At 40.8% G+C, this 13,154-nt stretch overlaps 2 protein-coding genes across 2 annotated transcripts in view; both read right to left on the reverse strand.

Annotated features, from left to right (window-relative positions):
- Nucleotides 1-13,154, reverse strand: part of C14H6orf163 (chromosome 14 C6orf163 homolog) — a 37,903-nt gene that overhangs the window by 21,360 nt on the left and 3,389 nt on the right. Inside the window, exon 2 of the mRNA XM_060030444.1 lies at nt 12,418-12,616. Within this exon, the coding sequence (XP_059886427.1) occupies nt 12,418-12,616 (199 nt within the window). The remainder of the gene's footprint in view (nt 1-12,417; nt 12,617-13,154) is intronic.
- On the reverse strand, nt 1,052-12,464 carry SMIM8 (small integral membrane protein 8). The gene is made up of 3 exons (XM_060030251.1): nt 12,418-12,464; nt 4,793-4,950; nt 1,052-2,308 (listed from the first exon to the last, which is right to left on the reverse strand). The coding sequence occupies exons 2-3, from the start codon at nt 4,925-4,927 to the stop codon at nt 2,150-2,152; spliced, it is 294 nt and encodes a 97-aa protein (XP_059886234.1). The 5' UTR covers nt 4,928-4,950; nt 12,418-12,464; the 3' UTR covers nt 1,052-2,149.

The raw sequence follows: 13,154 nt of genomic DNA on the forward strand, positions 1-13,154 counted from the left end.
CAAGTGTCTTAAAGGAAAATTTACTTTCATTAAGCAAGCACTCAAAATTACTAAGCTTGGTTTTAAAAATCAGAGTTAACTAATTTGTTGTCCTTGTTTTAAAATGGAAAGTCCTACATCTCAAGAACCCCCTTGATGCCTGGCAAACTGGGACAGATTGGTCACCCGATAAGGGTATAAAATAATAAGTAACTTCACTGTTTACGTCAGGAAATTCTTATCAACTTGTCAGTTGAACTGCTCGCTCCTCTGGGCAAATAGCTCTTCTATCAGAAGAGACTGCTTCCCTGGGCAAAGAGGTCGCTTACACCTTATCAAAGGTTCACTTACCAAGACTTGCTTCAAGACTGAATCTCTTATGTTACTGAGTTTGCCCAATCTCAATCAGATTCCTGCACTGGAAAACATTCCTCCTACCACTTGAACCCAGACTACAAAAGGCTGTAATTATCTTGCCCTGAGCATTCCCTCCTTAGACAACTGACTCTGTCAAAGTGGCATTTTCCTTTAGAGAAGGAATGAAAACATCAACACACAGCCAGGCAGCCTTTGACACTGCACACAGAAAGACTGTGCTACAGAACTTGTAACCACCCTGTAAATAGTATCACAGTTACTTGCTCCTAAAATTCAATGGGTTTCTTCCCTTGCACTACTTTTCACAGCTGTGTGCCTTGCGGAATCTACTGCTACCCTGGTTCATTCACACACATCACATGGCTTAAGGCCGCCCTCTGTCCAGTTCTGGATGCCCTTCTTCGCTGCAATATCTCCTGATAGCTCACCTAACTAATAACTCCCTCACCAAATAGCAACTTATTTTGTTGACTACTAGAAGAACTCTAAAGACAATGATGTGACATTAAATGCGTAAGTTGAAAACAGAAGAACTCTAGTTCTTTAATAACCAACAGCAGAAGATAATACTTTAAATTAAAAGGCATTTTATACCTCCTAAGTGCATTTTAAACTACTTTAAGTGTACTATACAGAGACACCTAGCAAAGAAATATTTAGGGCTCAGTAGTAAAGACTTAATTTAGTTGCATGTGGATAATTAGCTAAGCTCTTTAATATTTACAAATCAGACATAATTACATTTTCATGTATCTTGCAAAACCACAATAAAGCACTGGAAATTAAATATTACATTATGATGATAAACTCTGCCTATGCAATTATTTTACTTGTTAATAATAAATGAAACAAAATTTCAGAGATGAGATTTATTACTGAGCTCCAATTCCAATGATTTGGAGAATGCGGTAAATATCTAGAAATGAAACAGGTCTAGAACACTCATCAGAAAGGTATATATATAAGGTAAACCCATGTTCTTATGGTTATTTTAAAACTAGACCTTCTTTTCTTATCTATTGAGTAGTTCTAGTTTTTAAATAACTGTAAGAACATTTGGTCTACATTTATAATATCACTGTAACATTTACAAAAACCAAAACAGATAATGGTTGTAGTCAAATAAAAACATCATACTCAGTATAACATACTTTCTTTTTAAAAAAAGAAAAACTCCAATTACTTTGGGTTATTCTCTCATTTAATCTTTATTTTAGTAGTTGAATGGGAGTATCTTTTCAATTAAAATTCTGGACCAAAATTAGCTGAAATGGAAAATCGAAATATAAGACCCATCTGTGACTCTGTAAAAACTATTTGTTTTTAACTGCAGGCTTTACGATAATTTACAATTGTTTTTTTCTTTACAAATATAGGTTCTATGCCAGGTAGAAAATGAACACTGTCCTTGCAAACAGCAAAACAAACTAAACACAACAGTTGTAAATGCACAATTCCCCTTAAAATGTTAAAAATACCATGTAAATTTAAGAGCATCGGTACTTTTTATTATATAGAACTTAACTCACAAAAGTGACTTCCATTCTCATGGCACTTTTACAAGAGGATTTAGTCAAGAAAAAATATTGAGCAGCTCTTTCTGTGGAAAAAGAATGCGATAATGGCTACAGTTTTGAAAGGACAACATTCACTATAGTGGCCTGGCTGCAACCGTCATCCTTCTTCCTCAGCAGCATCTTCTAGAACAAGAAACAAGACACTGTTTGGTGCTAATCTTCACCTGAAGATTTCAGAGTCCCCAGTAAAGCTCCATCTGCAGTAACCAGCACTGTTAATCCCACTTAGATGTTTTCCTCCTCATATAACTGTGTCCCTCACTATCAATAGCTTCATAGAGGTCCTTCTTATTCTCCTGTGTCGCATGTAGATAACCGATATAAGCCACACAAAGTGAAAGGGTTATCAATCCGAAAGCCATTACAGGTTTGTTCTGTCAAAGGAAAAAAATTATAAGACCTCATTAAGACTCATCATTTGAGGAGACTCAAGTATCTCTTGCACTTTTCTCTTGACATGCCAAGGCTTTAGTACCACACCACATTCCTATGGTATTAATTTCATTTATAAAAATTTACCCAGTTCTTTATTCAATTAACTCAACTCCTGATAATTTAGAGACTATAGAAGACTCTTGCTTCTTCTGTCCACAGCTGGGACATCTCCAACCTTCACCTTTAGGAAGGTGAGGCTGGAAGAGGTGCGAGGGAAACGAGAGGCACGAAAACTGGTCCAGTGCTCAGAGTTTTCAGTGTTATCTGTGTGATGTGGAAAAGTTGCTTAACTTCTCTGGGCCCAAGCTTCCCACTTGCAAACCTTAAATTAGTTAATTTTATTAGGAAGTGAGGAATGAAATATACATGCTATTCTTCTCACCTGAGTTCATGGATAACTGGCAGAAACCCTCTCATGTCATATACCAGGTACAGCAAAATATACACGCTCTTCTCTGGGAACTTATTCTATTACCTCAAGAAATTTAGTGATTGGAAGAGAAATGCTATTATAATAACCTTGATTTGCTGCTGTAAAATCCAAGACCCTAAGAGGCAAAGTGATGCAGCTTTGAATATTTTTTTTTAAAAAAGCTTTTTAAATTTGTATTTTCTGCTTCTGTCACCATACCTGTTGTACTACTATTATTTCAAATCTTAATCATTAAAAAAATAAAGGTCAAGCCTCAGAGCAGTTTAAATTTACAATTCTTTTAAAAATATTTCTTATTTTATTTATTTATTTATTCATTCATTCATTCATTTATGGCTGCGTTGGGTCTTTGTTTCTGTGCACGGGCTTTCTCTAGTTGCGGCGAGGGCTACTCTTCGTTGCGATGTGTGGGCTTCTCATTGTGGTGGCTTCTCTTGTTGTGGAGCACGGGCTCTAGGCGCATGGGCTTCAATAGTTGTGGCACACGGGCTCAGCAGTTGCGGCTCGCGGGCTCTAGAGCGCAGGCTCAGTAGTTGTGGCACACGGGCTCAGTTGCTCCGCAGCATGTGGGATCTTCCCGGACCAGGGCTCGAACCCGTGTTCCCTGCCCTGGCAGGCGGATTCTTAACCACTGCGCCACCAGGGAAGCCCTAAATTTACAATTCTTGAAATGTATTTGGCAATTAAAAGAATACATTAGGGACTTCCCTGGTGGCACAGTGGTTAAGAATCCACCTGCCAATACAGGGGACACGGGTTCGAGCCCTGGTCCGGGAAGATCCCACATGCTGCGGAGCAACTGAGCCCGTGCGCCACAACTACTGAGCCTGCGCTCTAGAGCCCGCGAGCCACAACTACTGAGCCTGTGCTCTAGAACCTAGGAGCCACAACTACTGAGCCTGCGTGCCACAACTACTGAAGCTCGTGCATCTAGAGCCCGTGCTCCACAACAAGAGAAGCCACTGCAATGAGAAGCCCGGGCACAGCAACAAAGAGTAGCCCATGAACCGCAACGAAGAGTAGCCCCCGCTCCCTGCAACTAGAGAAAGTCCACGTGCAGCAACGAAGACCCAACGCAGCCAATAAATAAGTAAATAAATAAATATATATATATATAAAAGAATACATTAGTTCAACGTTTTCAAAACATTCTACTTTGATTTAATGATTTGATTGTTAAATTGACCTATTTAACTTTCAAACAGCTTATACTGGCAACTATGTTATTAAAATTCTAATCACATTCAATACATTTAAGTACATTGTATGATCTGAGTTTTAAAAAAAGTAAAATTTATCATATCAAATATATTCAATAACTTGCTACAAAAATATGAATGATTAGCTAACTCCCTAACAGTGTACAAATGCATGTTTTGAAATTTTTCAAGATATGTTTGCACTATCCCCCTAGGTTAAAATATTAATAAAGCCTGGAATTGTAGACTATAAGAATGATCAGATTTTCAGTCTGTTTTCTTTGTTTCAATGGAAGATCTTATTTACTTAATAATACTTGATCAAATAATAAAAATTTCCTTAAAATTAATGCAGATATTAAAATAAAATTTTAAATGGGAATTTGAAGTCAATCCATTAAAATCCAACCATTTTCCATTAAAATTCTCCAAATGTGCTCAAAATAATTAGTTTTATATGTGTATTAAGTGAAACAGCATTTAAGATCTCCCTTCCACCTGCTTTTTATTCACAGAGAGCTCTTCCAAGATAAAATCAAATAATAAGAACTTTCTATTTCTGACAGCCTAGTTAAATTGAACATAAAGTCTTATCCTGGGAACTTCCCTGGTGGTCTAGTGGCTGGAACTCCACGCTCCCAGTGCAGGGGGCCTGGTTCGATCCCTGGTCGGGGAGCTGAATCCCACATGCAGCAACTAAAGGTCCCACATGCTGCAACTGGGACCCAGCACAGCCAAATAAATAAATAAATATTAAAAAAAAAAAGTCTTATCATGGATATATTTCTTACAGGTTTAATGAAGAGCTCTGGATTCACAGCTCGAAATAAGGTTGTGGAGCGGACCCCTCTGAGCCCTGGGTTTCCCAGGTCTTTTTCCTTGGGTGGCTCCTTTTTAAAGGCTGGAGGCTCAGGTGCTGAAGACATCTTGACTAATGATGATTTAGTACCTAAAAATAAAATGAGAGACTTTTTTTCCCTTCCAGATTATGTTCTTTTGATAATGCTCTTTAAGAAACGGATTCCGTATTCATTCTTTTTTGAATTCCAGTCCACTTTTCCACCAAAGTGATGGTCAATTATTTTCTTCCTTTGTATAACACATACTTTGTAAATGGAACTTCAGGTTTTGCTTGGCAAAATGGCTATTTTATTTTTCATCTCTTAGACCAAACTAGTGAGGTATGCAAAAATTGTCTTCCTACTTTTCCAAGAGGCTAGATAATTCGTTTGTTGGTCTGAGTCACACTGTATCTTGTTATATGAAGGGGGTGCTGAGGGTGGAAGTGGCCTGTGGGTTATCCACACCTTCTTAATTTCCTTCCATTTTCACTCTTCCTCACCTTCCAATAGCCCTTCAGGACAGGAGCATTCCATTGCTCCACTGCTCCCACCCCCTCTGCCTTCCTCCACCGGTCACCCCAGCACCAGCACCAGACAGAAGGGTGAGCAGCTGTCAGTCCTCACTCCCTCTCTGCCTATCAGCCACTCTCTGGAAACAACCACTATGCTACCTCCTTAATCTGAATACCCTTTTTTCTCTTAATTACTCAGAATTTATCCTATTAGATCCGAGTATGTCTTTTGGCTTCTGGTTCTCCCAGCTGGAATGTCATCATGTTGTGAATATTTTTCTCTTCTAGATACTATTAGGCAAAAGCTTATTCCTACCATTCCTGCCACAGAATGCTTGGGGGCGGGGGGCAGAATTGCAAGGGAGAAGGTAGGGAAAGACACCTTCCAAAGAAAGGCTGAACTTGATGACAATATAATAAAATTCTTCAGGGGAAATGTTGAACCCTCTCATATAGTAAATGTTATGAAATGAGAGTCAAACACTCACATTTAAACACTCATTGGGGCTTTGTTTATTCAAGTATTCTTTAAGTCTTCCATTTTATAGTCTTTATAAAAGCAGTATTTTTGCAACTTTATTACTTATGGAGAAAGTTAGTTCAGTTTTTTCAAAACATACTGACTATTCAATGGGAAAGCCCAACACATGTGTGATCCAAACACAGGCGTGTGCTATAGGCACAGCAGGTGGCCATTAGCAAGAGGATCTTGGTTTCACTCCTTCCATCCCTTTGCTAACCATTCTCAGCCATTCATTAAATAAACCTCCCATACTTTGGGCATGTGTATTGGTTTCATAATCACTGGGGAGCAAATAAACATTTCTGCAGCCCTGGGGGTTAGCTGACTTGCCAATGACAAGTGGTCTCATCTCTTCCGACCACGATGCATTACAGCAGAATAGAGCAATCATCAACCTCTGTTTACCTCTTCTGCGAAGTCTACCTTGGACACGAAGTATATGAGGTAACAACTCGTAAAACACTTATTTCATCAGCATTTAAAACGTCATTCAAGCTGTAACGAGCAATTTTTTTAAAATTTCAACTGCATTCAAGTTACTAGTTTTCTCTACTGAACAGTGTTTTTTTCACTACAGACAACTTCTGAATCATTCCATGACATGCCTGAAATTTTTTCAGCCAGCACACACTTGCTTGAAACTCGTCATGCCCAAGGTTGGCAAAAAAATCCAACATTTTCTGCAGAACCAGGGGTCCACTCATATGCCCGACTCTTACGTGAACTTCCTGAAACTGTCAAGTGAAGAAAAACGGGCAAGCTACAAGTTGCAAGTTAAGTTTCATTTGGGGACCTTACTGGACTATAACCTGGAAGACAGCCTCTCAAGCCTCTCAGATATATTAATATTTATATATATACACATGCAAGATTCTTTGGTCTCCTCTTTCCTAAGCCGAACCTACACTTGCTTTGTGACGAATCAAGCAAATAAGCAATCAAGGTAGTAGTTATTATACTGCAACCTCTAGACATCCACATTCTGTTTATGTTAAACTCTTGGCCAGAAATGACAATTAAAGAACACCTGGGCTAGAAACCACTGCAAATGTTTATTGAAAGGGCCTTTTACAATTTAAATTACCTACTACACTATATTTAAAAAGATTTAATATGCCACAATTTCCATTGTTTGCGATACTTTGGGGAACGTATGAAAATAATATTTTCCATTATATATCATTCTTTTACTAGGCCTGGAATAAGACAGCTCAGTTCTATTGCTGCTTCTCCTTTAATGAGCCACAGTCACTGAAGATGTTACAATAGTTCTCCCCAAACTGCATAACTTGTTTATGCCACTGATAAAACTAATAAAGAATTTTAACCACCTTCTGTACTTTATGTAAAAAGAAACAGATTTCTGAGGCCAAAAAGGGCCTTAGTAAGAATTTGTGATATATAAGAACAGAACAAAGCAGAACATTTTTTCATGGTTTTTTTTTTGTTTTTTCTTTTGCGGCATGCGGGCCTCTCACTGTTGTGGCCTCTCCCGTTGCGGAAAACAGGCTCTAGATGCGCAGGCTCAGCGGCCATGGCCCACAGGCCCAGCCGCTCCGCGGCATGAGGGATCTTCCCGGACCAGGGCACGAACCCATATCCCCTGCATCAGCAGGCAGACTCCCAACCACTGCGTCACCAGGGAAGCCCCATTTCTTTCACGTAAGAGAAGGTTCTTCTGCATCTCCTCACATGCCCAGCACACAGAGCTGTAGGAATATGCCTGGGGCAGAAATTCAAGATGTGGTGGTTGAATAAATAAAGTATGTAAGATGCAAAACCTTAGCTGTTTCTTCACAGATGTGTTAATTGTCAGTGCTTTTTGGGAAAACAAGTCTCTATTTCAAAATCAAACTTTTAATCCAGTAGTAAAAGCTGACTAGCTACTTTCAAGTGCAGAGCTAATATAATTCCATTTTAAAAAGCTGCAGCACCGTAAGTTCAAAGCACAGCAACAACCTATTCCAACATTACCACTTGAATCAGCAGTACCTAAGACAACAGTTAACATCTAGCACATGTCCATCAGAACTTCCTAAGTCTCCCCATCACTTTCTCCCACTTCTTCCCTTACTCTTCTTTTCCCACCGCAGGTAACTAGCACTTTCTTATTTGTATATGATACTGACGAATCTCTAGATACACTTGCTTTCAAGATATGTTTATTTGTAAGCTAGGAACCTCATTTATTGCATTAAAAGGGGACTCTCCGGACTTCCCTGGTGGTCCAGCAGTTAAGACTCCGCGCTTCCAATACAAGGGGCCTGGGTTCGATACCTGGTCAGGGAACTAGATTTCACATGCCGCAAGTAAGACCCAGCGCAGCCAAATAAATAAATATTACACACACGCATGTGCACGCATGTGCACGCACGTGCGCGCGCACAAGGATGATGGGAACCTGGCACTGAACTGCTCCTGGCTAAGTAATTTGGTGATTAGTTTCTGTGTAGGCCCACCTGTAAAACGCTCAATAAATCAGGTAACCCAGGGCCACCACCTGGCTCTGCAATCTGTCCAGGTGCCCCCATTCTTATTTCTTCTTCATTTTTCCATCACCCATTTGTTGTTCCCTTAACAACTCATGAAAAGAAACTGTTGTATATAATTTTTTTAAATAGAAGAGAGGAGAATTTTTCATACCTGCCTGTAAAAAAAGATCTAAACTAAATTAAACTATATTTACTTCATATGTCCCTCCTGGAGAAAAGACAGTCTCTTCAATAAGTAGTGCTGGGAAAACTGGACAGCTACATGTAAAAGAATGAAATCAGAACATTCTCTAACAACATACACAAAAATAAACTCAAAATGGATTAAAGACCTAAATGTAAGGCCAGACACTATCAAACTCTTAGAGGAAAACATAGGCAGAACACTCTATGACATAAATCACAGCAATATCTTTTTGAATCCAAAAGGATCTACCTCCTAGAGTAATGAAAATAAAAACAAAAATAAACAAATGCGACCTAATTAAACTTAGCTTTTGCACAGCAAAGGAAACCATAAACAAAATGAAAAGACAACCTACAGAATGGGAGAAAATATTTGCAAACGATGCAATTGACAAGAGATTAATCTCCAAAATATACAAACAGCCCATGCAGCTCAATATCAAAAAAACAAACAACCCAATCAAAAAATGGGTGGAAGACCTAAATAGACATTTCTCCAAAAAAGACATACACATGGCCCATAGGCACATGAAAAGATGTTTAACATAGCTAATCCTCAGAGAAATGCAAATCAAAGCTACAATGAGGTATCAGCTCACGCTGGTCAGAATGGCCATCATCAAAAAGTCTACAAATAATAAATACTGGAGAGGGTGTGGAGAAAAGGGAACCTTCCTACACTGCTGGTGGGAATGTAAATTGGTACAGCCACTATGGAGAACGGTATGGAGTTTCCTTAAAAAACTAAAAACAGGGGCTTCCCTGGTTAAACAGTGGTTGAGAGTCTGCCTGCCGATGCAGGGGACACGGGTTCGTGCCCTGGTCCAGGAAGATCCCACATGCTGCGGAGCGGCTGGCCCACGAGCCATGGCCACTGAGCCTGCGCGTCCGGAGCCTGTGCTCCGCAACGGGAGAGGCCACAACAGTGAGAGGCCCGCATACCGCAAAAAAAAAAAAACAAACTTAAAAATAGAGCTACCATATGATCCAGCAATCCCACTCCTGGGCATATATCTGGAGAAAACAATAATTTGAAAAGATACATGCATCCCAATGTTCACTGCAGCACTATTTACAATAGCCAAGACACGGAAGCAACCTAAATGTCCATCAACAGGTGAATGGATAAAGAAGATGTGGTATATATACACAATGGAATATTACTCAGCCACAAAAAAGAATGAAATAATGCCAATTGCAGTAACATGGATGGACCTAGAGCTTATCATACTAAGCGAAGTAAGTCAGAAAGAGAAAGACAAATACCATATGATATCACTTATATGTGGAATCTAAAAAAATGATACAAATCAACTTATTTACAAAATAGAAACAGACTCACAGACATAGAAAATGAACTTAGGGTTACCAAAGGGAAAAGGTGGGAGTGTGGATAAATTAGGAGTTTGGGATTAAGATACACACAATACTATATATAAAATAGATAATCAACCAGGACCTACTATATAGCACAGGGAACTCTACTCAATATTCTGTAATAACCTATAAGGGAAAAGAATCTGAAAAAGAATGGATATATATATTTGTATAACCAAATGACTTTGCTGTACACCTGAAACTAACACAACATTGTAAATCAACTATACTCCAATATAAAATAAAAATTTAAAAAAAAGATCTAAACTAAGCTGTTTTTACTTCATATGTCCCTCCTGGTAAAAAGTTCTTTACCTTTTTCTTCTGCCCACTCTCTGTTGAAGGCAATATGCAATAGGAAAAGGAAGCAGCAGAGGTAAAGGACTGACTCTTTGCACCAATGCCACAAGGGTCATTCACACCCTAAAGTGTGAGTGAGAATGGTGCTCCCCTGGAATGAATAATGCACACTGTGCGAAGCTATACAAAGATGTTCCTAAGCCAAGTCAGGAACAGTCATTTTTGAATGATTTTCTCTCCTTTAGTAAAATTCTTACTCTGCAGGATGATCCAGAATATATTTGGCAACTGACATTAAACAACTCAGTGAAATAAAATGGGCATGACATGAAAATTAGACCAATATATAAAGAATCTGAGGTACTTTGGGGGAAAACCTTTATCTTCAGATATTCATTTTTGAAATAAGTATCTCAGTAGAAGATAAATTTAGAAAATTATCAGAATCATAGAACATTAGTGAAAGGCATGTCAGCAATAATCAAAGCCAATGGACAAAATACTTTAATGAGACATAAATGTACTTGTTATTTTAGTTCCACATACCACACTATTTTAATACTTAAGAAAATCACTTGAAGTTTGGGGTAGGACACCTTAAAAATAATTTGAGGGGCTCCCCTGGTGGCGCAGTGGTTGAGGGTCCACCTGCCGATGCAGGGGACACGGGTTCGTGCCCCGGACCGGGAGGATCCCACATGCCGCAGAGCGGCTGGGCCCGTGAGCCATGGCCGCTGGGCCTGCACGTCCGGAGCCTGTGCTCCGCAACGGGAGAGGCCGCAGCAGTGAGAGGCCCGCGTAGCGCAAAAAAAAAAAAAAAAAAATTTGAATTAGAATAAGCAAGTTTGGGACAGAATCAGAGGACTTCTGTCTTGAGGGAGTGTAAATAGCCTCAAATTCCAACTTTCCTACAGATTAGGTGTATGTTTTTGAGTGACAACCTCTCTAAGCCTCAGTCTACACCTTTACAAAAAGGATAATATTATCTAATGCATAGAATTACTATGTGGATTAAATGAGGTAACATTTTTTATAGGACAAAACAGATGTTCAATAACTGGTAGCTACTGTCATCTTCACCAACGAATCCAGTCCCCTTTTTTTAAACAAAGAAATCTAAACCCACAGAGATTGCCTTTGCCCAAGGGAGAGGGAGATAATCCAGGTCTCTCAATTTCCAGCCCACCCCTAGTCCACCACTTCACCCCACCTTATTCCTAAATTGATAAGACTCTGCATTTGTAAGTTATTTATTACAAGATTTAAGAAACATAAAATTATAATCAATTAAATTTTAAAGATGAATTCTGTATTTGCTGTTTTTAAGGTAAAAAACGCTATTAAAATATCTCTTTCCGGGCTTCCCTGGTGGCGCAGTGGTTGGGAGTCCGCCTGCCGGTGCAGGGGGCACGGGTTCGTGCCCCGGTCTGGGAGGATCCCGCGTGCTGCGGAGCGGCTGGGCCCGTGGGCCATGGCCGCTGGGCCTGCGCGTCCGGAGCCTGTGCTCCGCGGCGGGAGAGGCCGCAGCGGTGAGAGGCCTGCGTACCACAAAAAAAAAAAAAAAAAAAAAAAAATCTCTTTCCATCTCTTGAAATTTACTGTACCTAGAAAAAGGAGAAAGATGTTGACAACGGTTGTTGCCTACAATCTGAGGGGTGTAAAGTACTACCTGGGTCCGCTGCCCTCCCCATAGTGTGGTACCCACACTACCTCTAGCCCTACTCAAAGACTGATACCTTTGAAGCCTCCAGAAAAAAACAAAACAACACAACTGCATTCAGTTAAGTTCCAGACATTGTCTTGCAGGGGGAACACACGACTTAACAGTTAAAAAGGAAAGAGGCACCTCATGTGAAAACAGTTACAAAACCACTTTCCCCTAATTAGGAAGTTTGGTGAGCTGGGATACCAAGAAACTGCCCAGGAAATGGGAGGGTTCCGGCGGTGGAAGTGTCCACGGAAGGGGCGGGACACGCAGAGATCTCCAAGACCCGGCTCAGGGCGCCCACCGAGCGGCGAGGATTCGGGGGGCTTGAGAGAACGCCGCCGAGTCCACGCACCTGGGAGCGAGGCCCGCATGGCGGCCGGGCCCTCCAAGGCCAGGGTCGAGTGCGCTGTAGGGCGACCGCCCTGTCCCCACCCGCCGGCCCTCCGTCCAGCCACCCCGGCCCCGCCGCTCCTCACCTGCCGCTGGGTCACCTCCGCTCCGCGCCCGCTGCGCTCCGCCTCTCCTCCTGCGCTTCGTCTCTCCCTGCAGGAGAGAGCGGCCCAGCGCGCTCGGCAAGCTCGGCGCCGCAGCGGCCCCTACAGCCCGGAGGCTGCGGCGCAGGGGCGCGGGAGCGGAGGGGTACCAGTCTAGGGCCTCTCCTCCACCTCCCAAGCCCTACAGCCCGCCCGCGGGATGGAGTTTGCAAAGGGCGTTTTTGGTTTCTTCCTTTTTTACCTTAAGTTTTCAGCCTACTGAGTTCAAATAACTTTCCAGTTTCGCGTGTGTGTTTTGTATAAATAAAAGGAGACATCACCTAGAATTACATAAATTTATTAACGGAAGGGGAAAGCTTTCTGATTTGGGAAAGAAGGCTCGGATCTGGTCTCCTCCTAGCGCCATTTCAGGGACACAGTCATTTAAATGTACAGTTAATCCTCTGACATTGTTAGTGCCTTGAGATTCTAAGATGCAAGATACATGTGGCTATGGGTGATAAGAATAGATATGGATGCCGGTTTGCACGTACTTTGCTGATTTGAACTTTGTTGGGATAAAAGCTGTGTTAAAACAAACAAAATAGAATATCAGGTGCCCAGATTTTGGCATGGATTTATGTACAGTTTTGGCAAATGGATTTTGAATTTAAAACTTGTTCTCTCAAGCCAAATTGACTTTAATTTGAGGTTTAATTTTTAAAAGTTCACTGACATCT

Source organism: Delphinus delphis, chromosome 14, assembly GCF_949987515.2.
Source record: "Delphinus delphis chromosome 14, mDelDel1.2, whole genome shotgun sequence".
In the NCBI taxonomy this organism is placed as follows: Eukaryota; Metazoa; Chordata; class Mammalia; order Artiodactyla; family Delphinidae; genus Delphinus; species Delphinus delphis.

Bases quoted from the DNA above. Each gene is read 5' to 3' on its own strand.
- SMIM8 (XM_060030251.1), bottom strand. From the start codon at position 4,927: ATGTCTTCAGCACCTGAGCCTCCAGCCTTTAAAAAGGAGCCACCCAAG. The intron at 2,309-4,792 runs GTAAGAAATATA...TTCCTTTGACAG, and splicing joins CAGAGCTCTTCATTAAACCT to AACAAACCTGTAATGGCTTT.